Source organism: Falco naumanni, chromosome 1 (genome assembly GCF_017639655.2).
Source record: "Falco naumanni isolate bFalNau1 chromosome 1, bFalNau1.pat, whole genome shotgun sequence".
NCBI lineage: Eukaryota > Metazoa > Chordata > Aves > Falconiformes > Falconidae > Falco > Falco naumanni.
In genome coordinates, this window is record NC_054054.1 from 71,344,963 (window position 1) to 71,371,084 (window position 26,122).

Sequence of the window (26,122 nt, forward strand, 5' to 3'; positions counted from 1 at the left end):
GGAGCAAGACGGGCCAACAACGGCAACACGAGGCGGCGGGCTCCAGGCGCACGCTCACATGTGCCCCGCGCGGCACCGCGCCCCGCCCCGCCCCGTCCGGCCCGCCTTTTCCTGGTCACGTGATGGCGCCGCGCCGGCAGCACTTCCTCTTCGAGGCGTCACCGGCGCTCGGCGACTACAGCTCCCGGCAGCCTCCGCGCCCCGCCTGGGACCCGGTGGCCGGCGCCTCCCCTCCCCCTTCCCAAACGGCCGCCGGGCTCACGTGACCGCCGGGCGGCCAACCGGGTTTGAACCTGGGTTTGTTACCCGCCCTCTTCCCTCCCGCAGCGCTTCTGCGATCAGATCGATCTAAGATGGCGACGGTGGAACCGGTGAGTGTTTCATTCCCTTCTCCCGTCCGCCTTTCTTGCTCCTTCCTCACCCTGTCGCCGCTGCCGCCTCCTCCTCCTCGGGCTGTGGCCCACCTGGTGGCGGTGGGCGCCTGGCCGGATGGGGGGCGGATGGGTGCTGGGGCGCGGGCAGCGAGGCGAGATGAGGCCGGCGAGGAGCGCACGCACGCAGGGGGACGGAGCGGGGGGAGGGGGAGCAGGAGGCGCCGGCCGGAGCGGGGGGGAGGGGCGGGCGGCGGCCTGAGGGCCGGGCTGGCGTCGCCGCGGGGGGCCCTGGGCCGGGCCGGCGGCGGACCCGGGCGGGCGGGAGGGAGCGAGGCCTGCGGGCCGGCGGCGCTGGCTGCCGCGCGGCGCCCATTGTGTCGCGCCCCGCCCGCGGCCCCGTTGCCCGGCCCGACCTGGCCGCCCCCGCGGCGCTGCGGCGGGCGGGGGGACGGTGAGGCCGGAAGGTGCGGCGAGGAGGAGCAGCCCTGAGCGGCGGCGGCCCGGCCCGGCTGCCCGGCGGGAGGCTCTTCGCCGCGCTTGGCGCATGTGGTGCGGTGGGGGTGGCCATGTTGCTTTCCGCTTGGGGGGGCCGGTGGGTTTGACTTGCCGGTCACCGAAGGGGCGGCTCTTCCTCGCCGGCCGGCGAGCGCCCTCCTGGTAGGCGGGGAGTGGCGGAGGCGTAGCGCCGGGCGGACGCGGCGCCCGGGAGCCCGCGGCGGGGCAGGCGGCGCGGGGCCGCTGACCCGCGTTGAGGAGCTGTGCGCTGCCAGGTGCGCCGCTCGGGGCTTCGCAGCCGAAAGAAGAGAACACTGTGACTGGTAAGACGCGCGGCGCGTTGCGAACGAAGTTGGTGTTTTCCGGTTGTGTCATCTTTCTGGATCACAGTGGTATTTTTTTATTAAGGCTTTTTTATAGTTTTCATTCTAATTAACTACTTTTTTCTTTTCCCCGTTATTAAGTTATGTTCAGGATATTATCTTCTATTTTATAAATACCACCCCAGCCTGCGCTTCCCTAAAATAAATGAAGCAGCTGGAAGTGGTCTGAGTGTAATTCTTATACTGATCCTGTGCGCTTGTGTATCTTGAGGAGTGGACAGCAGAAGACCGTCTATTAGGGTTTCAGGAAAATGAGAAGCTTAAGGAAGGCTAGCTTCTTGCTGCTGCTGAATTACTTTGAATAAATAGCCAATGCATACTTTGCAGGGGCTTTGTAACATTTAGGCAGAAAGTGTTTAAGTTGGAAAATCACCTTGCTGTTTTTAAATAAAGATTAATTTTACTGTGTTGTGTAAGGGACACAATCATCCTGTTAGTATTTTCTTCCATGAACAATTTAGCACCACCACCTTTATTAAAAGGAAGGGATAGAAAGATGTCAGCATTTATAAATTGCTTGACTAGAAATTCTAAACGTGAGGAATGTCAGTTGTTAAGACAGTAAGCTGGATCACCAGCAGCACCCTTCCAGTGTTCTTGTGCCACAGTGTTAATGCTTGCTTTCCCATCCAGAAGCTGATCTTTCTGAGCTGTAGCCAGCATAGCTGAAGATGAGTTTCCTGTCAGCTCAGTGCTTTGTAATGACTGTGAAGCTTAACAGTATAATTTGTAATACTGATGGCCATTGGCAATTGAAATGACTCTAAAGGTATGGGTTTGTGGCTTTCTTAGCTATGGTGCTGGCATGAGCCTGTTTCTGCACTATTCTCTCCATTGTTCTGGCTGTGTGTTAAGCTAGCTGTGGGCCTAGTTTAGCCAAAAATAAATAATTGATTTTGTCATGCTGTTTCCCAGCGATATTGGTTTTGCACATTCAGTTCACCCATGCAGTGACAAACAGTTGTGCTGAGCCAGTAAACGTGGTGATAGGGCAGCACTCACAACAGTTTTAAGTAATGCTGTTGAATGTTCTACCATAGATGAAGTATGTTTGACTTCAGGAAACAAGTGTCAGCTATGCTTGCTTATTTTCAGATTTAATTACATAAAAGGACAATAAACAAAAATTCTATTAGGTGACTCACACTTCTCCTACCTAAGCTTAGTTACACTTGTGTAGTGACTGAGGGCATAGACATCTAATGTTGCAGAAATACTACATGATTTTCAACGGAACAGTTAAATTGTGTGGTTAGGGATTGGAGTACCTCTTGATCTTAGAGAAGCCTTTCTGTTGCTGACCTTCAGAATCTGGATCTAGGTTGTGATCTGTGATGCTTCCCAAGTGTGAAAATGTGTGTCAGGAAATGCAAAATGTGACTGAATATGTTTTGTTTGGTTTTTTTTGTTTTTTTAAATTTGGGCTCGTACTGAAATCAGAGTACTTCCATGCTCTCAAACATAATGTGCATTTTAAGTCTTGTTAAGAGAGTGAAAAAATCACTTTTGAAACTCTTCAGGAATTTTGAAACTTGAGTTTAGAGTACTGTGAAGAGTCCCATGGAAGTTGCTGAGAAAAGCAAGACTATTCTAAGTAAATACAAACCTGTTGTACAGTGGTTTACTTCCCCACTGCAGGGAAAACTTAGTCTGCAATACTGACAGGTTAAAATTCTCAGTTTTTCTTGTGCTACCCAGATTGTGTTAAGACTATTCTAGATTAATTTGTGAGTATACAGAAGTGTGACCTGTTAGTATGCTCATATTACACCCTACGAGGGTTAAATGTGGTCAGATAACACTATGCAAAAATCCCCAAAGTCAACAACAAAACCAACAGTAATGCTTTAGTAAACAGTAGTTTACCAAAGATGACTTTAAAATGTGGCTACACAAAGTCTGTAACTCCTAGGTGCCTGTTAATCATGTGGAAGTAACTTTATGTGAGCATCTGATCCCTCCATCATTCAAATTGGAAATAGGCATCATAGTTTGGGTTTTTTTTTTGGGGGGGGGGGGGGTGTTGCTTCATGAAAGTTGTTACACTTGAGCAAATGCAATTTTTGTGAAATTAACTCCATTTTAAGATGCATGGGTGAAACTTCAGTTACATATGGCTTGAAAAATGCTTGTTTAAACATCTAATCGTCAGTAGGTAGAACTCAAAACTTTAAATGAAACAGTGGTGGTATCTCAAGGGGTTACAACTGTAGTGAAATTCTGGAAAGTTAAAAATACCTCTGGAAAGGTATTTCTTTTGTATTATTTACAGACAGCATGTATATTAAGCACAGGCCCTGTACAACTTTAGACTTACTCTTATTGCTAGGTGTTTCTGTGGTAATAAGTGACCTGCTATGGTTGAAATCAGTATAGTATTAAGCTGTAGTATTGTGAACACAGTTGCTTGCTCGTTGCATATTTCTGAAATGATACAGGATAAATGTATCATGCATGCTGTTTGATAATTGAGAATGTCTGTCATAAACTTGCAAATTGTAAATTAAGTTTCTGACTGAATACAAAGTTTTCTCTAAGAAGAGGAAGATGTGGGACAACTCGTAATTTTTAACATTGCTTTCAGAAAAAATGTTTTCCTCAAAGTTTACATTTCACATAGCATATAAAATTTCAAGCTTCTCCCAAGGTAATGCATAAAAATAGCATATGAGACTGAATTGTTTCATTTACTGATACTGCCTGCAGGTGTGGAGCTGCATGGGAAATTTTGATGAGAAAATGTAACCCTTTTGGCAGCTTGGTAAAGATAAGCATGAATTTTGAGGGGATAGAGGGGAGAAATCAAATGAGGGATGTTGGTAGAGAGCCTGCATTGTGAAAGAAATACAGATATTTTTCTAAAGTGAATTAACATGACTCTTCATCGTAATACAAATAAATAAAATACAAAATAAATACAAATTTATTTTTTGCTTTTGAAATATTCTACAGTCAAGGTTACACATAAGTTTCAAGACTATTTTTAACGTAGAGACTTAAAGCAGTCACTCATTTCTTAGTCCTAACACCTCAGAGCTGCATATCAGATCATCACTTGGTTTTCTTACAGTGCACAATGTTAGCTCATTGGGTGGGCTTAAATCCTTATTTTTATTGTCCAGCACATAGCTCTTGATTTTGTGCCTTGTGAACTGTTACCCTAACTGTAGTGTAGCAGCAACTACCTGCAAGAAGCATAAGGATCAGCAGATAGTTGGCATGCTTTTTCCCTAGACATCTGATTACTGGGATATGCAGTTTTCTCATTCTTTTGGAAACACCAAACAAGAAGGTGGACACTCTCAAATGTAGCTTACTTTGGTTTAACACAAGAAAAGTTTGGAAGCCTCTTCCACTAATTAATCCTATTAACTTTCACCAAGAATGCATAATGGTGTTAAGTTGCGTCCTTTTGGGACATAAATGTTGTGTGCTGACTGGACTTCCTAAACAACTTCAGTGGGCAATGTGGTCTGGGCAGCACCTGAAAACACTCAAAGAAACCTGGTCAAGCTAGTTGTTCTCTTCAATAGACAAACCAGATTAAGCAGTTTTTACTCTAAGTGCTATTTGTTTCCTGTCTTGGTGATACACTCACACACCTTCCTTTGATATGTTGGTTATGTGCTGTGGAGAAAGAATAAATAACACCAATTAAATCTGCAAGTGTCAGAATCCAAGTAACGTGCAGATATGCACAGTCATTAAGTGCTGAGTAGGCAAATGTTTCATGGACTTCTGCAAGCTGATTCCTACATCAAAAACCATGTGGGTAGTGAATAAATGTCACTTTAATTATGTGCTGTCTTTGTGTATGAGGAGTAGGATTGGTCATGCGAAGCGTTCCAGTTTATCTGGTAATACTACTCTATTTTATTACATCCATTTTAAAAGCAACAAGCCCAGCGGTGACTTAGTTTAATAGTAGATGCAAAGTCAATTTTAGGTTTAAGAATGCATTAGTTACAAGCAATAGTAAAGTATTATGAAGGATTTTAAATTTAGTAGTCTTAGAAACTGTTGGTGGAGACAGTCTGACTTTAGCAAGTAATAGTGTTGAAATTGCAAGGTTTCAAGGTATGAATTGGTAAAATATAGACAATAAACTTTAATTCATGTTGCATTTATAGAATCTTAAAACCTGCATGCTTGTGTTTGGGGTAGGATTTGAGTAACTGCGAAGAGGTTGGATATGAGAAATGGAGTTTGAATACCAATTAGTGAACTTAACATACTTTGCATTTGACTAATAATGAAGAGTGCTTTGGTATACAAATACTTTAGGTTAGTGGTCAGACTAGTGGGATAATGTGGAAGGAAATGGGAGCTGATATGATTAACCAGCCAAAAATGAAAACTGTCCTTTTTCTGTTTTCCTTGACAGCAGTGGGAAATAAAAGGTGGTGAAAACAAGCTGCTTTAGGCTTCTGTCTGAGACCAGCCAGAAAACTGTTCTTCCAACTTAACAACTTTTTCCAGATTTGTTCTGGTGTGTACAGCTGCACCTGTCCTTGATGGGCAGCCTTGTGCTGAAAAAAACCTCTTCTGGCTGGGTTAGTTTTTGAGGGCAGTGGCGTAATCCTGGGTCAAGATCGTCATTAGCTGGGCCTTGGAGGTGAGTTGTCATGTCCTGTTTTGGACAGGAGCTTGAAATAATGGTTAGTCTGAGTTTCCTTAATGCTAGGTAGCTTCCAAAATATCTTAAGGGATTTGTTGTTGTGGTGACTTAACTAAAATGTTTGTGCTGAGTCAGTTGTCTCCCATTTGTCCAGATGCTGGTTTTCATGTAGTTGTGTGAAGGGTGACTGTTGGTTTACTGGGCAGGTGTTGAGGCTCACTGTGTTTTTTCTTTCAGTTATGTGAAGGTGCTACCTTCATCCTTTCTGATGTTTCCTTGTATTAGAAGTTATGAAATGGCGTAGTCCTGCATGCGCTGAATAGTTTTGTATTGATTCTTCCAGTTTATATAGTTGTGATACTTCTGGAAGACTGACCAGGGAGACCTTTTTATATATTGAAAATTATTTGCTGAGCAAACATGAATGAGATTCTCAACTGAAATTATTTTTGGAAGATACTCTGCATTCATTAAGAGTGAGTCTTTGATGTAAAAATCTTTAGGGTAATAGTATTTGTACATCATTGTGAATACTAGGTGTCACAACTGTGGAGTATTGTGAATGAAAGCAAACTTTATCACAAAACCTAGCACTTAGTTTATTTCCAAAATACGAAGGCTTTTCTTGTATGCTTGTTGTATTTGCATATGTAACATCTCTAACTCTTCTAGTTAGAAACCCCTGAAGGGGAAATGCTTAAACTGTAGTTGTCTGTACTTGGCTTTCTGTAGTATAATACAAATGATAACTGGGAAGAAGTAGTACTGAAATGCTTCCTGAGCCTTTGTGCATTGACCCTTTTAATTTGTTCTCTGGAGTTCTTGTATGTGATTAAAGGGGAAGATGTATATTTGATACTGTCAAAAATAAGAGGGCTAACACTAGAAATTTTAGTCTAGATAGAATTTGAAGCACTTCTGAAGCACTGAGTATCTGTTTAGCTTTTTAGTGTTTCACTGAAGGAGATTCATCAGATTGTTCACATGTGCTTCTGTGGTTTTGTCAGTGTTGTTCCCCATTAAGGAATCTTCAGAAACCATTTAGTTTTATTAAGAGGCAGGAAATTGTGCTACCTGCCCCCTGTACTGCATAAATCGAAGTACTAGCCTAGTTGTTGCTGGCCATTAGGCCTTCACATTTCAGTCTTTTAACTGTGAACCTGGGAATGTATGAAAGCATTCCTTGAATGTGATGTAAATTAGCTTTTGAATGGAGATTTTATCTAGGTGAGTTGTTAAATTAAGGCATACTTAATTATTTTGAAGCATAAAGGTGTAGCTTCTTTGAAGTAAAACATAATGTGCTTAATAATGCTAAATGTATTGATAATGAAAATTAAAATCCCTATTAAGACAGATCTGTAGGTGTTATCAGGAGTTTGACAGCTGGGACTGTGAAGGTTAAACAGTGTTTATGTTATAAAGTGGAATGGATTTGAAGTGGTAGCAGCTTTGGTGAGGATAAACTGAGCAACATGGAAGTCTGGAGTCAACTGTTCCATTAATTAGATGACTTACCATTACTTAATCCACCCTTAACACTGGTTTGTTCTCTTCAGACCACAAGATTCAGTTTTTAAGTACTACTTCTGTATTGCCCCATTTAGGAATGTCTATAGAGTCTTTGGGTCTGCTGTAGTTAGTATTTGTTTGTATCACTGAAGTATTTTTTCTTTCACTGGGGCAGCTGTACAGGCATTTTTTGTGTTGGTTGTAGGGAATAAGCTAAAGTCCTAGTTCCCTGTCTCTAATATTCTAGCATGGATTGCAGATGAGAGAGTGGTGGTGGTAACTGGTGGGGACACTTGGCCTCACAATCAAGCTTTGTGCTCCCTGGTTTGAAGGAATGGCATTAGGATTTCAAACCTGACACAGTGTCATTTTGAACTGAATGACAAGACCGAGGGGGTTTGTATGCAAAGGGAATATACTATGCCACTTCATTGTGTTTAAGTATATTTGACATCTCTAGCAGTGTCTCTAGAGATTTGAAAAAAATACTTGGAATCGGTCTGATCTGTGGTAAATGTGTAACTACGTTTATTGCAGTTTGAAATTTGAGAACTGATATGTGTTAAAATTCTGCTGTTTGATGCCTAAAGCTTTGGTAGTAGTAATGTTGTGGATGCAAAGATACTAGTTACTGCTTTAGTTTCTAGCTGCTTGTGACAGCTGATTTCAGACCTGAGAGCTGTAGGCATGTCTTCTACTTGTAATAACAGATTAAAAAAAAACAACACAAAAAAACCCCAGGGCCTGTACATCTGTTTCCAATCATGCTTTGTTAGAAAATGTTAAAAAATAATTTCACTTTTCTAACTGATTTTGGAAACTAATTTGTGGATGTGCATATTCTGGATAACATAGCATATTGTGTATTTCTGAAATAACTCAGAACTGTTTCAGAGTAAGACAAGTATGTTAAGTAAACCATTCTGGAAATATGACACAGGAAGCAAATCACTGAAGAGCAGAATACGAATTCCTGCAGTTACTATTTATTGTAGGACCTGTTCAGATGTTGAAGAATAAAGGGATGCAGTTTGTGCCTCTGTGATGTCATTGGGCCCCTAATCCAGGAGGAATTAGAGGAACTCTTAGCTTCAGTCTTTAAGTTACTTCAAAGAGCTAAATCACTTCAATAAAAATGGAAAAGGAATGTATTAATAACTCCTTTCTTCAAACAGGAAACCACTCCCAACCCTCAGCCTTCAGAAGAGGAGAAAACTGAGCCAGCACCTAGTCAGGAGGTTGCCAGCCCTGAGCAGTATATTAAGCATCCACTACAAAACAGGTAAATAGTACTGAAGCAAGATTATAATTTTGCAAAGATAAAAATGCCTGTGGCTTTACAAAAGCTCTTGTTTACCTTAATTTTTCTAGCAGCATTTTGAGAGTTCTCAGATGTTTTGAAGATTTTTGCAGTGAGGTTGCAGAGGAAGTAGAATCTGATCCTGTTCTAATTTCTAGGCTTTTTTAATGGAGTGTTGAGTGGTGTTATAAAAGATGAAAATCTTTGCAAATTTTCATAATGCAGCCAGGTAATTGGAAAGAGCATGGCTTTGCATTTGATTGGAGGCAAGCAGAGCTTTTACTGCTTTTGTCTGGTGTGTTTTAAGAGACTGATGTGAGATGTTGCTGCCAAGCAGAACTGGAACTCTGCCTTGTCCTTTGGGCAATTGAGTGCCAGTGGTAAAAACTTCTTATTCTTATTTCTTACCACAGTCTTACTCCTTCATATCTTACCTTTGTTTTTTTCCTCTCCTGTTTGGAACTGAAAGTAGTAGAAGCTGTGTTCATCAGCCAAAGAGCTCATTAGACTTGATCATGTGAGTGGCTGGTGTCTCCAGTAATACTGTTTTCATTATCTGTAGGAAGCACAGCAGAAGAAATGCTGTAAAGTGCACATGCACACATTTGTACCAGTGTGTCACTAAGGAAAAATTGTAGGACACTGGCATTTTTTTGTTTAACAAGAAAAACATGGAGCAGTAGTCAAAAGTATAGTTAAGACAAGTTATTGAAAAATCAAAGCCCTCTTAATTGTTCGTTGTGTGAAAACAAGTATGTCTTAAAAGCTTCTGAAGGTACTACTCAGCTTTTTACTGAGCTGTGGAGATAATGGGTACTTAACAAGAAGCTTTGTGCTTGAAAACCTGAACTTGAAGTACTTTCCCACACTAAAGATATTATAAGCTTACAGTTGAATTCCTTTAAATGTGCACAAAAGTTACCCCAGCAGCATACATATACTTTGAAAAGAGCTGCTAGGAAGTAATTTTCTCCAGCTAAGCTGAAGAGCTGACGTGGAGTGCTCCATACTTGATGTTGCTAAGTAGGTGCTGCCTTAAAGTGAACCTTTTGTTGTCTTTCAACTTCCATCCTTCCTCTTTTTCATGTAATCACTTTGATTAAATGGATGCTAACACTCTTTCACAAGTGGTAGTGGGACTATTTCTGGAAAATGGTAAACTTTCAAAACAAGGTTTGAAATGTCAGGAAAGGTCTCAGAACAACAGATTGACACCTGGTGACTTAAGGTACTCTACTGCGAGAAGATAAATCTACCCTAGTGCTAACCTAGTGAGTTCAACACTACTGAAACTATCAAATGAAAAATAAGCCTTTTTGGTTAAATGCATCATCAGGTATCCTGTTCCAGCATTTTAAACGATGATTTTTAGATCCAGAAAGAGCATCTTTGTGTGGAAAAGTTCAGTTTATGTCTTGAGATTTGGACTCAGCAGAGATGATGAAGAATATTGGATAGGAAATTTTTCAGTTAGTCTTGTCTCTCTATACATGCAGGTCTAAAAACTTCAAACAGTTAAAGTTGGTGGTATTTAAGATCGTTGCCATTAATAAGCTTAATTTAAAAGTTTGCTTTTTAAAATTTATGCCGTCCCAGTGAGTGCTTGGGAGACTTATGTCATATATAGCTTATTGTAATTAACTTTTGTAATCTTCATAAGGAAATTACTGGAAAGAGAGCTGTGCTCCTAGTTTGAATAGTTGATGTTTTAGACGATAATCAGTTATTTGAGGTAGGAGATGGCAGTTCAGTGGCAGCAGGAAGGAACATTAAGGCTTAGAGGTTTAGAGTCTTAGAAACGTTCCAAAGCTATTTAAAATATTTACTTAAATGGGTTGATCAAATCTGCCATGATTCCTTTAATGGAAACACAAATATTGTTCATCTGCAGAGAGTCTGAGAACTGAGTTTTTCTTGTAGCTTATTGATGAAAACTGACTTCCATGCTACATCATTTATATTGTTATATCTAAACTAATTTTAAACCTTAATAATGTATTATATTTTGAATATAAGTTTAATTTCTAGATGCTATTACTCAATTTTGTTTTCCTTTTTAGATGGGCACTGTGGTTTTTTAAAAATGACAAGAGCAAAACTTGGCAAGCAAATCTTCGTCTTATCTCGAAGTTTGATACTGTTGAAGATTTTTGGGCGTAAGTAAAGGTTTTTCAATCTGGGTAATAAACCTGGCATATGTTGGCAAAGCTTATGCCAAAGTAAACATACTCCATTAACTGTAACTTTTTGGGTATAGTATGAAATGTTTGCAGAATTGAAGGTGATGTCTACCCCATTCTTCAGAATGTGGTAGAATGTAACCTTTGAAGAAAAGGTGATTGGAGGAGTTCTTAACACTTTAAATACACAGTGTTGCCGTTAACACTCCAATGCTGCTTATAGTTATATGTACATGGCATACATGTAGAAAACTATTTGTGCAGTAGCTATCTCTTGGTAATGCAAATTTGTAAATTCTTGTAGCCGACTAATTGTCATTCCTCAGTCCCAAATTTTGCTGGTTGACTAAATTCTCAGACAGCTGGCTTACTTCAGATGTTCAAGAATGCCTGAATTTGGAGCATAGTACTTGGGAGATTGATGCAGATTAATGACATTCTTGAAGTTCATTAGAGGTTACATAAGAACTAACTTCATTCTAAATTGAAGGTATCCAAAAGCAGCTAGGCTCAAAGAGCAATAACAAAGCATTTGAAGGTAGGCCTGCACTTCCCAAACACTTGATTCAGTCAAATGCAAGTGGCTTACTTGAAAGATTATTTTTTTTTGCCTGCCATAATGATGGAGTATGGAGAAAATGAAAGTGGCCTGAAATTGAGGGTGAAAAAAATGCATTATATATTTCATCTTAGTATTTCATGCTACATTGAGTGGTAGTGTTCTTAAGGTTTTTGTTGCATACCTTCTTCTGGATGTGGTCGGTAAGGGAGAGATGGTGTCTTAGCAGAATAATGAGACCCATCAGTGACCCACTAGCAAGAGAGAAGAAATAAAGGTGTTGAAAATGCTGAACAAGTAATTTATCAGTGCAGTCATCGGAGCGAGGGGAATAGGATTCTGTGCTTGTAACCAGCTTTCCCATTCTACTATGGGGGTGACTGATGGTTGAGTGAGCAGTAGTTTGCAGTCTTGGAGTATGTGATGGGCAGCTAAATTGTTTGATACTCACTGCTGAACTTCATTAAGGGTAAGTTTTTTGAGCTCCTATAACCAAGATAGTCTGGGTAATTAAAAGAAGCACTTAATCTAGATGTCTGCAGTGAAGGTAAAATCAAGCAATTGAGAAGTTAAGCCTCCATTGTGGTTGGAGTGGGAAGTAGGTGTGGTGTTCTGGGTAGAAAATTTTAAGGTAAACTCAAAAGGAGGGAAGCTGGTAAATCTGTAACTGGCTTTGTAAATTCCTATGCCTGACTTGTAATTGTTAGAACGCTGCAGTAATTCATTTCCTTTTTGGTGGTGGACCATGCTTGAATGTTGGTTGGTCTTGGCCGGCAGGTTACTGTGATATGTGCAGGCCTTTTTCTGAAGTCTGACCTTCACAATGCAGGGTGGGGAGGAAATCTGTCCTCTTGCTAGAGAAGGAGACTCCTTTAGTTGTTTGGGTTTTTTTCTCTAAACTGCGTAGTTGTGGATTTAATTCAGAGCATGTATTTTATACTTTAAGTTGTTTGTTCTTGCCTTTTGAGTTCTTTATTTCAGTTACCAAGCCTACAGCCTTAGTCCCTAGAATATTGTGTTAAATAGCAAAGTCAAGTATTCCTCCTAAAACCTCTCTCTGCAGAGAGAGTAGCCTTAAAAATATAAACAATTAACCATATTCCATGTATATGTACAGAATACACATGCACGCAACATGAACACACGTGAAAGTTGAAGTGAGTTACATTTCTAATAACTTTAGAACTACGTTTAAAAGCAGCACTGGTATAGGAACCCAGCAAGCGTTCATAAACCGGTTTCCATTCTATTTCTTTAAGCCCCAAATATCTTAAAGTTAATGCTTTTATACTGCTGAAAAAAAGGTAAGAAATAGGGTTGCTTCTAAAGTAATGTTAGGTTTTTTTAAAAAAAATTGTATTCTGTTCGGTCATAATTGTGTGCCTTAAAATAATGCTTAGTTTTTAATCCTGCTTTTTTCCCTTCAATAGTTTATACAACCATATCCAGCTCTCTAGTAATTTAATGCCTGGTTGTGACTACTCGCTCTTTAAGGTATGCTTGCTAACCTTTTTTCTTCAGTTGTGAATGTTGATGGATGGTTTCCTGACTAAGCAAGACACTGTCCAAAAATTTCACTTTGGATGTTTAGTAATATGGTTGGGAATATCTTAAAGATGTTAATTTTTTTAGAAAGTCCCAAACACATGCCTTCTAAAAATCAGGCTGTCACTAGTTCTGAAAATGCAAGTACTTGCTTTACACGCTTCACAGACAGTATGTTTTCATCTGTTACTGTTTGTCTTCATTCTGTTCGAGATGTTTGTGCTAATAATTAACTGTTAATAATGTTTATAATGAGAGATTTTCCAGCTGTGTCATTTGGTGTCATGTGAAATGAGAAAATGTCCAAGTTCTGTGGGAGACTGCAATGTTTGCCAGTATTCTTTGAACACTGCTAGCCAGACGCATCAGCTCTTATAATTAATTTTTACACCACCAGTTAAATGCTGTATTACTTGGGTGCAATTTTCTGTTTCATACATAACACTGACACTTAAAGCATGCTGAGGAAGTGTTCAGACTAGCAAATAAGAAATGCCGATGAGAAAGTGTACGTGAAATCCTGCCTCAGCTGGAGTGGAGATCTGAACCAGAGTTCTGAATTAAATCGTAGCCTTTCCAAAGTGCTTATAACATACAGCTTCCTTTCTGGATTCAGATACCTAAATAATCCCCTGAGTGCTGGTGCCTGGTTCTTCCTCTGCTTACAAAACAGAGCTGCTGGCTGGGAGTTCTCGGTAAACTTTACATAGTTTGTAAACCCCAGCAGCTTTGGGTAGTAAAGAGATGGCAATACTTTGGTTTGGGAAGGTAACTATCTTAGGTGACTGAGAAAACTTACTAGTAAAATTTTTAGAAGCTGTAGGCCCTTCAGAGGTAAGGGTATCTATGGATCATGCTTGTATTTTTTGCATGAATTTTAATTTTTTGTATCTATTCTGTGTTTGCTTCAGCAATAATTTAGTTAAATGCATGAAACAGGTACAGAATTGGTAACTGTTGCAGGCTTCTGAGCAATCTCTAGCTGTAGTCCTTCAATTCTGACCTGCTAGGAGTGCCTCTTAAAGGTGAAGTATGAGCTCTGCAGCTGCCAGTGAGGGTGTTAAATTTAAACTGAGCTGACACCACTCCATCCTTTTCAGCCAAAGTTTTGTAGTGCAACTGTCTATTAAGACAGTTCTTAACAGAGTTTCTCTGTCTAGACAATTACCTGATTTTTTTTTTTTAATGACTGACTTTTCTGAAGTGCAGCATAGCTGGTAGATTTGGGAGTGGCAGCTGGCTGCTTCTCTGCAGTGGTGCATCCAGAGTCACTTAATTCAGTGCCAGGGCCATTGGTAAAGCATGAATTGGAATGCAACTTGCTTCTAAATGGTGAGTTGATTTTTGTGGCCCTGATGATTGAAATTATCTTATTCTCAACTTGTGTTCAGGAAGTTACTGAGATAAACTGTCAAGGGTGTCTGTTTCAGTTAAGTAATCTTTGTGCATAAACGAAGCACTTGGCCAATGTTGCACTGAGTCCAAGACTTAAAATAAGGACTTCAGAATGTAGCTGCTAATTTTATCTGGCTTCTTACGGGCTAAAGTGGATGGTTGACTTTGCCTGTTCCCATAGGGGATTTTATGTAAGTGGTGTAGCCAAAACTTGCTTGGGCTGTGATTCTTCTGTAGAAATAAAAACTCATTAGAGACAGTGTACTTGTTAAGCTGTTTTGAAATTTTGTTATTGGTATGAGACAGTCTTTCTGGACAGGTGTGTATCTTAAACTGTACCACTTAAGTTGCTATTTCAGTTATCACTGGCCTTGTGGTTATTCTTTAGGAAAAATATAGTTCAGGTCTAATTTAACTTCTGGCTTTTCTTTGCAGGATGGTATTGAACCAATGTGGGAAGATGAAAAAAACAAGCGAGGAGGGCGATGGCTAATTACACTAAACAAACAGCAGAGACGAAGTGACCTTGATCGCTTCTGGCTAGAGACAGTAAGCACTATGGCCTTACAAAGTTGCAAGTGAAGAATCTTGCATTTGTATTTCATATTTTAACTTGTTTGTTCTTTGTGTGCCACACTAGATGTCTTAACTTCCTGGCAGCACAGAGTCCTGTAAGTTTTTATTGACAGGCTGTATTTGAAACATGATTTTTCAATAATGATGATTAATGTAGTTGTATTCTGTTGAATACTTTCTTACAATGGGCAGTAATAGAGATAATTCTGCAGGACATATTAACCTTTTCCTGTGGAATGTACAGAATAGCTGTCAAGCTACTGGGAAAATAATGTCTCTTGAATGTAATTTAACTGCTTAAATGTAAGAATTTGTTTTACAAATACTGTTAAAAATGAGTATTTCTGATGTTTTGGCCTTGCTGAAACCAGGGATTTTCAGGTTATTTATATTCCTCCTGTGCTTAGCCTAACACTAGGATAGGCAAGTAATAGTACAATCTTCCTGTAAGTACACTATAAAAAAACTTCTTTCCATTGCTGTTACCTCTTTAGAATAGATTTTTTTGAATGGTGAATAAACTTCCAGCGGTTTTGTGGGTTGCAGTAAATGTGTTGTAGAAAAGGGTACAACTGTGCTGTCTAGGAACTAACTCGGAATAGGCTAAAACAGTCCACTGTCATCTGGAGTTTACGGGAATGGATTGGAGATAGTACAACGCAAACCAATTTTTATCAAATATCTGATCTTTGTTTCCCTTCTGTGAGAGGCATTAAGTATTGCACCCCTTTGAAAGGGAGAAATTCCCTTCTGGATCAAAGCAGAGATATCCAAAGTACCAGCGCTATTATGATCTTTCCAGTTCACTGTAGTAGTGATTTGAAGAAAGGATTGCAAGCATTACGCTACTAGCCAATATGACTGCACATGAGTAAATAAATGTCTTGCTGTGTGCATTTGGTCTCTCCACTTAAATGCCTATATGAGTCCTTCAGATTCTTAGTAACCGTTACATATGGATTGGAAACACGTATATAGTCTATTTAGACTTAAAGCTAGAGAGTTCTGGCTTTTGTTTAGCAGCAAGCAATGGCACAGAGCCCAAATACCCAGGTGACTGGGATATGTGCTCTGAAACAACCCTGTGACTTCTAATTTCAGTAGCCAACTTTCTCCAATAAAAATTAAAGCCTGTTTATTACTCCCCTTTGGAACAAATTTTTATTTTAATCTAATGATCTTTAATGTTCTTAGGTGTAAAGTAAACTTAATTTCAGAAGACAAAATGTATTTGACTAGTGTTTATTGACCATGGTAGCCATACTGGCTTGTATATATCCTAAGGCTGCTGATCAGTATTTTGTTTGTGTGTGGTTTAAACTTTAAAAATTTAGAGCTTTCATTACTCATGTGTGCAGCCTGCAGCTGGGCATAACATTTTAAGTGTGTGTAGTTATACCTGACTTATTCAGTAGCACACTGTCATCTTTGTATTTCCTTGATGAAGTCAGCCCTTGCAGCTCTCATGGGTACTAAAAGATCTGCTTTGTTCAAAAAGTTGTGTGTTGAATTTCCAAATGTTACAAGAGATTCTGGAAAATTAATATAGTGGCAGTGTTTAATGTACTGTAAAAGTCAAACAGGCATACATTTGGAGACTTCAGTGTGCAGAATGATTTTTAATTCAGCATGGACTAGATGAATCTGTCTTAACTACAAACTCTGTTTTGAATATCTGAAAATCTGGTGAAACAAGTTGCAAGTTGAAGATTTTTAAATACTGCTTTCACGGTTGGCATGTTACACAACGATGTGACCTAATTCACTGTGGTGTTCCTGAAGTATACCACCTCTGCCAATTCCAAGCTTGACCACTAGAAATCTGTGGGGGAAGAATCTTGTGTTACTCATATACTTGTATTGTTGCAGTTGCATACACACTGTTCAGGATGACTGATTCCCACTTCAGAGTCTGTGGGAGCTCTGAAGCTTCCCGCGCATGTTGATAGGATGCAGTACTTCATTAGATAGCAGTTTTAATCTGAGTTGCAGTCTGATTTGCCTCTGAATTTGATATTCTTCAGAACTGAAGTTGGACCTTATGTAGTTGACACACTGCCCAAATAGTACTTCACGGGTTGTTCCCAGATAGTAAATGCAAACACTTAAAATTTCAGATTTGTTTACCTGTGTTAAATGTACTTTAGAAAAAAATAAATTCCTTTAATCCTTACATAATTTTGGATTGGGAGGATGGAGTGGGAGGCAACACCATCAAAACTATCAACTTGCAGCTGCTGGGACAGGAGGAGAGATGGGGAACTTGAAATAAGAGGAAGATACCCTACTACAGCTGAGTTTACATTCACTTGTAACATTCGGAACTTCAAGAAGATACTGCAGTAAACAAAGTGATTGTTTTATGTCAAACTATAAGCAGTAAAATGTAGTATGTATTCCTCAGTCCTTTGTGTATACTTTGTGTTTGCCTGTGGAGCAAGATTCTGACTTTGAACTGCCACTTTTAATGGTTAATCTTTGTTTTGTAGCTGCTGTGCCTTATTGGGGAGTCGTTTGATGACTACAGTGATGATGTATGCGGTGCTGTTGTTAATGTTAGAACTAAGGGTGATAAAATAGCAATATGGACAACTGAATGTGAAAACAGGGATGCTGTTACACATATAGGGTAAGTAATGTGATTGTCTTGAATGTGAAGTGTAACAAGGCACTTAAAGCCAGCTAACTTGATAGAGAATGCACTTCAGGCAGATGTAGCCTGTGCAGAGCTGTATGCCAAATTAAGTAATTCAGTACCAAATTTTGTGTTATAGTGTAGTTTTTTGTAAGGGCTTAGTTAGTGCAGCAGTACAAAGAAGTTACTAACCTTGCTATAGTTTAGAAATAATGAAGATTTGAACGCAAATCTTGGCAGAATTTTTACACTTCACAATGACGCATTGTAATTAACACCTGTAGATAATGTAGATTCTGTTGCAGTATGCCAGTTTGTAAAGATGGGTAGCCCGTAACAGTAGAGCATTGGTAAGATTTTTCTCAGGAAAGAGATGCTTACAAGTAATAGGAAGGAAGTGTAAATCTTAAGGTCACAAGGATGTCCTTACATTTGAAAAAGTCTGGACAGTGACATGCTGTGAAACTCTGCAGATAATTTCCTCCTCCTCTTCTCTTTTCAAGTACACATCAAACAATAAAGCTGAGTTTCATGGATTACTTGACATGTGTAATAGCATGTTGCTTACTGGAATGAAGACTACAACAGTAGTCATCTCAGATTATGATGAATCTGTACTACAGAAAATGCTTGTGCTCTGTTTAGAAAGTACTGCTAAAGCTAGTGGATTCCTGATGCTATAGTATTGATACTTCATAATTACTTGCTGTTAAATTCAGTTGTTGTAGGCCACTTAATTCCGTTGTTTTGCATAGGTTATTTATCTTGCCAGCTTAGGACACTTTAACAGGTCTTATGCCAGACCTTAAACTGTCAGGCATAGTAGCTTGCTGAGTTTTTAACTTACTGGGTGGCTCTTGACACATTCCTCATTTGGACCTTTAAGAATCTGGTGGGCTCTGCTTTACACTAACAATTTAATTATGCAGTCATGCTCAGACTTAGAAGGTAAGTGTAATGCTAAACAAACAACTGTGGTACACATCTTCTGCTAGTAGAGAATAACCTTATCAAACCTAGTAGGCATCAGAAGCATTTTTAGAATGTATTAACCATTAACTAAGGACCTAAGGTGACTCCATTAGAGAACTGTGAAAAGTGTAAGATTTTGTAAACTGACACAATGACTTAAGGTAAGTTATGTTGACTACCTGCTGTTACATTGCCGTAACTCCAAAGACAATACATCAGCTTTTATATAACAGTTAAAACTGAGGTAAGCTATGGCACTGTGAACTCTCCATGATGATTAGGGTAAGTTAAAAAACCAAATTTATGTAGTCTTGTTAACAATCTGCAGTTGAACAGGCTTGTTCTGTGGTTTAGCCAGAGCTTGCAGCCTAGTATCATTAGTGACTTACAACTTACACTGTGTTCCACAGCTTAGAGCGTGTGTAACATGGGTACTGCTGCTTAAAGCATAAGATCCAAGCTGATTTTTCTTAAAGCTCTTGTTTGGGTAGCTGACTGTCACCAGTAGTACCAGGGGGTGTGCTTTCTGTAAGTAGTTAAAGACAAGAGAACAAGTCTGTGCAGCTGAGATGTGTGGTGATAATAACTGTTCCAAGCAATTGCTGTTTCATTTGGTTCAGGTGCTGATACTAATGACAGGCATGTGAATGCGGTAGAATCCCTGTGTTCTACATTAATGTAGGCCTGTTAGTTATGTTTTTGGCAAGAGCTTGTCCTATTTTATATGGTAAGTTATTCATACAAAACTATAAGCTGATTTTAGATGCAATAAGCTAGAAAAATCTTGTTTAGAGTCCTTTATTCATACCTGAGAAATTGTTTCTAAGTAACTGTTTCATGAAGGTGTCAGCAGTTCTTAAAAGCAGGTGTCCTGTTCCTAATTCCTTCCTAAGGGCTTTGCTTAAACTGTTGTTCTATTTCTTTTCTCCAGGAGAGTATACAAGGAAAGATTAGGACTTCCTCCAAAGATAGTGATTGGTTATCAGTCCCATGCAGACACAGCTACTAAGAGCGGCTCCACCACTAAAAATAGGTTTGTTGTTTAAGAAGACACCTTCTGAGTATTCTTTCATAGGAGACTGCGTCAAGCAATCGAGATTTGGGAGCTGAACCAAAGCCTCTTCAAAAGCAGAGTGGACTACATTTAAATTTGATTTCCATCTAAGTGTTGCTAAGATTTGTGGGAAGTCTCATTTGCCTTTGTCTTGTACTTCTGTGTTCAGTTTTTTCTATTTGGCTGAAGTAACCATTACAAATCAGAATTTTAGTACACTTCACCCCCCGAATCCATAAATGTTTTCCTGGCCCACTCTGTAATAGCTTGGTAGAAACATTACTATTACAAAAGAAAAAATTGTTTATCCACAGTATTCAGAAAAGAAGTTGCATTTCTGTACCTGCAGGAAATTACTCTGTTTTACATTTGCATTGTATGCAGTAACATTTTGCTGGTTTGAAAAAGAGTATGGTGCATACAGTTTTCTAGCAATTTTTTTATACAGCATCCTCTTTGCTGTAACCTATGCTGGTGGCTGCTAGATTAATTTATTTGTTTTCCCTATTTGATAACATTAGTGATATTTTGATTTCAGTTGTTTTTTCTCATGTAACATTTGGTGAAGAATATGGGAATATGACAAAGGTGGAATAAACATTAATTTTGTGCATTCTTTGGTAATTTTTGGTTTTTTGTAACATCAAAACTTTGCTACAAATTTATGCATTTCAGTCAAATCGGTGATCTGTGTGATTTCCTAAACATAATTGTGGATTTTTTTAATGTAACACCATAATTTACATTCCTTACTAGAAATAGTATGTCTGTTTTGTATCTTACGCTGTATTTTAACACTTTGTATTACTTAGGTTATTTTGCTTTGGTTAAAATGGCTCAAGTAGAAAAGCGGTCCCATTCATATTAAGACAGTGTACAAAACTGTAAATAAAATGTGTACAGTGAATTGTCTTTTAGACAACTAGATTTGTCCTTTTATTTCTCCATCTATACAGCAAGTATTTGTACCTCTTGTGACAAGGCAGTCTCTACTGTGGCTTCTATTGTAGTGTCTTCCAGGAAAGATAGTCTGGAGCTATAGTCTGTTGGAACTTCTAATAAATCTATTAGATAGCACCCAAAATCAAAGTGAAATTATATTTATGTGGCTAGTGGTTTTTTTTTTCTTGGTGGTTGGTCTAACTGATCATGGTTTGCATTGTTTCTCTTGGCTTAACATTTATGCTAACCAAGAAATTGAAGGGTATCTAGAAAGCCATTTAGTTTCAGGTAGGAACTACGCTAGAAGCGCTGAAGTGAGTGATTCTACTTGTAAGTATATAATCCCTATATGAAAAGGTGCACTGGAGACATGGCTACAAAATAAAAGTATGAGATCTAGAGTCTGCTATTGTGTATGTCTTACATTGAAATGAAACTTACACTTGCTTGAAGGCTGCTGTGGAAGCTGTAGTTTGCTTGACTCGCAGGACTGAGGAAAAATTTTGAAGGCCTTAGAGTTAACCTCTTGTTTTGAGCACAGTGTGAGAGGCTTTTTGTTTTCATTCTAAAAGCACGCAGCAAAAATAATGCTTTATTGCTAATTTCCTTTGTTTTTTCAGTGTGATGTATTTTAAGGCCTTACTGGGGCTGTGTAGCCTTTCTTCAGTTAAAAGCAGATGCTTATTCAGGTTTTGATCTTTGTGATAACCCCTTAAACCAAGTTTAGTCAGTGTGGTATTGAAGCTTCAGTCGAACCAGGCTTTTAAATCTGCTTAAGGCACTGAAGTGTTTCTCTGTGCCCAGATAGACTTGGAACAATTTCTTGCACATTTTATCAGAGATGTGTTGTAAATAGCATATCAGACTATACCCAAAAGGTATTACATTAACTTCTGGATCACTATTATGTCTGTTTAATAGAAACACTTATAGTAGGCATCTATATCTAATTATATGATGCCTTCAGTATTGGTCATTAACAAGGATAGATGTTGGGTGTTGAGGGAGCTATTAGGCTGTTTGTGTGCTGGTTTCTGTGGATTCTGGTGTAACTGGTTGCCTGCTCTGATTCTGCAGGCATGCAAAGCAAGTCAGGTTTAATAGGACCATTCCTAGTAAAATATAGCAGGCCTTGTGTGTTTTCCAGCTTAATGCTATATTTAATCATCTTTGCAATTGAAGTAAGCTCTTTGGACTAAATTTCTCTCAACTATTTCTGTTCCATATCATCAGCCTCAAGCTGAGTAGTATTTATAAAGGCTTTGATATTTCTGAATAAACCAGTAATGATGGCATGTATGGGAAGGTAAAGGTGAATCAGTTTCCTGAGTGGTAAGATTAGATTGCCTATCTGTATGTTACTTGGGAGCACTGGGGCAAGGCTCAAGAGTGTTGAGATCAACTTGAGTTGCTGTTGTGAGAAGTACATAGTGTTGTTTTTAATTTCACTACAAGACTGACTGGAATATGGTTCAGGGTAGTAGCGTTCTGCTCATCTAGAAAGTGATAGCTTTTTGGTATGGTCTCAAGCATTTGAGCATGAGCCTGTTAAGCAGCCAACTGACTTGCACTGTAATATGAAAACTGCAAGTAGGTTCACTTGAGGCTCTTCACTGCTTAAATAACAATTGCAATGTTTCTAGAAGACTTGAGTGAAAATTAAATCGCATGCTTGCTTTATCAAATATATACCTATGCCTTTAATTCATTGCTAGAAGAAACAAGTGACCATGAACCTAGTTTTCTTCTACTTGCAAATAGCTTTGTGCTGCATACTAATGTTCTCCTGATTATAATGGTGGTGTTTGTATTCTTGTACTATGGGAGAAAGCAGAGAGCTCTCCATTCTGCATATTAATAAAACAGCCACAGGCTCGTAAGAGGAAAAAGCAGTAAATGTTGAAATTTGAGTATCTAGTTTTGGTACAAAATATTCAGTGTCTTGAAAATTCCAGTTAAATGGGTAGCCATTGTCAATGTATAGTTTCAGCAAGCCTGAGAAGACTAAGGAATAAACGTCTGAAGCATCTATTCAGTTTTATATGGTACAAAACCAGCAGAGAGAGGAAAGAAAGCAGAAACTTGCAGTGTTCAAAGAGTTGTAAGAATGTGCCAAAATACAGCCTAGGAAGAAGGGGTAACAGATGAGGAGTATTTGTGAATTTGCAGTTTCTGGGTGTACTGCAAGTCAGGCCTTGTGCAATGCTTTTCATTGTCACTTTTTGTCCTGCTGCGCTGTCACGGTCTTGTGTTTCAGGCTGTCTCTAGCTCAGGAAACTTATTTTTTAATGCTATCCAGTCCTGGGAATTTAGAGTAGTAGCTCTTAGCAAAGCTTGGACTGAGCTCAAAAGCTCCATCCTACCTAATGGAATCTTTTCCTACAGGAATGGTTGGGGAAAAAAATATTCTGGATTCTATAGGACCCTTACTAAAAGCAGAAAAACACTGCATTTCAGCCTTATAAAGTGACATGGTTCCCTTTAGGTGTATATGACCTCCCTTGTTTGCAAGCAGCTTTACTTGTGACTCTGGGCCTGATGGTTTTAAAACTAGATTTTTACGAACATCCTGCACTGAAATGCTAAACCAAATAGTTGAGCTTATTAGTTAAACGTACAGAGCTTTCAGACTGCCTAGCACTTTTAGATGACTTTGCCCTCTTAAGAATATTTAATGGTTTCTGCAGATTTTTTTGAGAGTAGGTTTAAGTTAGGTCTTAAATTTTTTTAATGTGGAATTTGTGCCTTTTCATATTGGATGAGAAACAGACAAATGAAAATTATATCACCAGTAATGAAACAGTTTATACCTATTTCATTTTGAGTCCTTTCATGTTTGTCTATCCAAATGAAACTTGGAGAGCAGGAGTGCAGAGCATATTAGCAAGCAGTGTAGAACTAGTCCTAGCTGTGGAATGCATCTGCTGGATCTCTCCATTTCAAAGCTCCAGAAGTTGTTAAATCTTGAAAACTTTCCATTTTTATCTCTTTGCAGGACACACATCACTGTAGCTGCTTGAACAGACTTTCTGCTTTTTAGCTCTTAAATTTTTGTATTCCACCAGAACTTGTTTTCAGGCATCCACCTCTGCAGCAAAGCCTTTAATAAGCACTTAAATTCCTTCCCCTGTGATTAAAACCATGATCACTTCTGCTGCCTGGGCTTCCCCAAAAGACTATGGGATGCCCTTCTAGCCTTCCTATTTGGAAATAAAGCAGGTTCTGTTGTCCAGAGCTAAATGTGAATTTTGGCTGAGCACATAATGATTGTTGTGCTTCCTAGCATTAACTTCTTTTGTGTGATGCCTTAAATGTAAAAACAACCTAGCTGAAGTCAGTCTGTTTGGTTAGCAGGCAAACTGATACCAGCATAACTCAGATCTATTTTTTTTATTCCTTGCTAGTACTGAGTGTGTGACAAGCTTAGCTGTGAATTTGTGGGATTTGACTGCCTCTGCTTTTCCCATACCCGTTTTTCTAAATCCTGATACTTTTCAAGCCTTATTAAAACAAGTTTAATAAAAGGAAAAATTACACTGAGTATAGTCACTGCTTTTTTTGGTTGCTGTGATCCCATGGAGAATTCCGGGTGTTGCTAAACCCAGATAAAGACAGTGTGTGACTACTTTGGCATAATAGTCTGCTTATGGGATTTTCACTTTTTTATCTCTGCCCATGTAAGTGTGATAATGGTGAAAATGATACTTGAAAGTATGTGTGTGAATCATCATATATAAAGCAAAAATAACATGTTTATTTTTTCTATTTTTTTCAAAGTAGAAAACTTCCATTATTTCTAAAAGGTTACTTTGGATGACTTTCTGTAATGAATTACTGGATTTTGCTTACAATAAGTAGTTTAGATCAATCTTTTTTCCCCTTATGTTGTGCCTATTATGTTACCAAGGAATCGGAGCCAACCTTGTAGGTAAGGTTTGGCATTCTTTGAAGTAAAGCTAGTTTTGAGTCTTCCTCCATACGTACAGGGTAGTTACCCTAGTGCATCTCACCCTGCTGAGCCGTACAAATACGCAGAAAGTATAATGGGAAATTGGAAGGTACTACTTTATTTGTGTAGCTTGAATGAAAATAAAGCTTCTGAGGAACTGAATGTCTCAGCTTCTTGACTCTGTTTGGGATGTATAGAAATGCAAATCAAAGATAAATTAATAAGGTACTACTCTGAAATACATGTTCACCCCTCAGTTTGGAGTTTGCAGTTAGGGCTTCTGCAGCTCACCCACAGGTCAGCCTTGTTCTAAACAAAACCTGTGTAACATGATTGCAAAAATACTGCTGACTGCTCTTCCCGTGTCTGCCATGGTTTCATAGATAGGTAGTAGTTGAATACGTTTGTACAGTGGTACTAGCTAGCAGAAAATTGCAGGTGATCTCCTAATAGGAGCTCCTGTGATCCAGTTGTGCCACCCTATTGATGTTGAACAGCTGGAGACAGTATTGTGAACTTGCAGGAGCAGTTTTAGTCTGTGCTATCCATTATGGGGCTTTTAAGGCCAGACAGAAACAATCTCTATAGGTGTATCATTGCACAGCTATACACTTAATACTGGAGAATTTTTGGATACGAGAGTAGATGTTTGCTGTAAACTGATGTCACTGCATGGCCTCAGTTCATCTTTCACGTTTGAAATGGGAGTGTTCCTGAGTCGTGAGGAAGTGGTGACTACTGACTTCAGCGATGGAGGTGCTGCTTCAAAGTTTCCCTGACCCTGGAAAATTTGTCCTCGAGTTCATCCTTTAAAGGCAAGTGAGAAATACCTGTAGGCTGCCATCTAGGGACAGATGCATTCCAGGTTGGTTTGGGTAAAAACTAAAAGCTTAAAAGGCTTAAGTCTTAATTCATCACTAGCGAGGTTTCTTCCCTGTATGCACAAACTGTGGGGCAGGGGTGAGGTGGGCATAAAGGGCAGAACTGAGATTGGATTTTTCTCAGGCCATGAGGATTGTTCAGAGGTATTCTGGGGAGAAAAAACTGAAGGTAGATGCAAGGACCAACAGGTTTAGCTGAAAAGCAATGCAATTTTAGGGTCAATTCCCTTTGCAAGGAACTGCTGTTCCTTTATTGCAAAAGTAGACACAAATCCTCAATGTAATGTTTTCTTAAGTTTGTAAATGTGACTTTGGGCCATGTGGATTTGTCTTGCTTGACCTTCATTAAACTAGGGGTTTACCAGTGTTTTGAGGGTTTGTAATAGCAGACTAGTCATAAGCTGCAACAGCAGTGAACTGTTACAAGAATGTACTGCAAAAACCCCCCAAAAATCCTGTTTGGATATAGATGATTTCTTAAGCAGGAAATGGTTCTTTTACATTTGTGTGAAATGTAAAAATGATGAAGGAAGAATTAACAGTTTTGATGCTTTTCCTTGGCTATTGTTTGCTTTTAGCTGGGGTGCTGTTCAGATGTTGCCTTCCACAGTCATGTGTGTGCAGCAGGTCTGTCCCTGCAGTGTGCACAGTGGTTATTGCTGAGGGGGTGCCCCAAGACACAGCTCTCAGCAGCTGGAAGCTGGTTGTGTTTTGTAAGTTCTTGCTATAGTTTTATGTGCTATCTTCAGTAA

The 26,122-nt window shown here is 39.2% G+C and overlaps 1 protein-coding gene and 1 long non-coding RNA gene across 2 annotated transcripts in view; one reads left to right on the top strand and one right to left on the bottom strand.

Moving 5' to 3' along the window:
* Nucleotides 1-267: 267 nt before the first annotated feature.
* EIF4E (eukaryotic translation initiation factor 4E) lies at nt 268-20,514 on the top strand. The gene is made up of 7 exons (XM_040599021.1): nt 268-371; nt 8,558-8,664; nt 10,743-10,838; nt 12,852-12,915; nt 14,797-14,910; nt 17,427-17,566; nt 19,476-20,514. The coding sequence occupies exons 1-7, from the start codon at nt 354-356 to the stop codon at nt 19,588-19,590; spliced, it is 654 nt and encodes a 217-aa protein (XP_040454955.1). The 5' UTR covers nt 268-353; the 3' UTR covers nt 19,591-20,514.
* The window catches only part of LOC121090474, a 42,130-nt gene continuing 24,680 nt past the window's right edge, over nt 8,673-26,122 (bottom strand). The window contains exon 3 of the long non-coding RNA XR_005828569.1: nt 8,673-9,238. This is a non-coding gene — a long non-coding RNA (uncharacterized LOC121090474). The remainder of the gene's footprint in view (nt 9,239-26,122) is intronic.

Coding starts and splice junctions, on each gene's coding strand:
- EIF4E (XM_040599021.1), top strand. Junction 12,916..14,796: donor GTGACTACTCGCTCTTTAAG/GTATGCTTGCTA, acceptor TTTTCTTTGCAG/GATGGTATTGAACCAATGTG. Junction 17,567..19,475: donor GATGCTGTTACACATATAGG/GTAAGTAATGTG, acceptor TCTTTTCTCCAG/GAGAGTATACAAGGAAAGAT.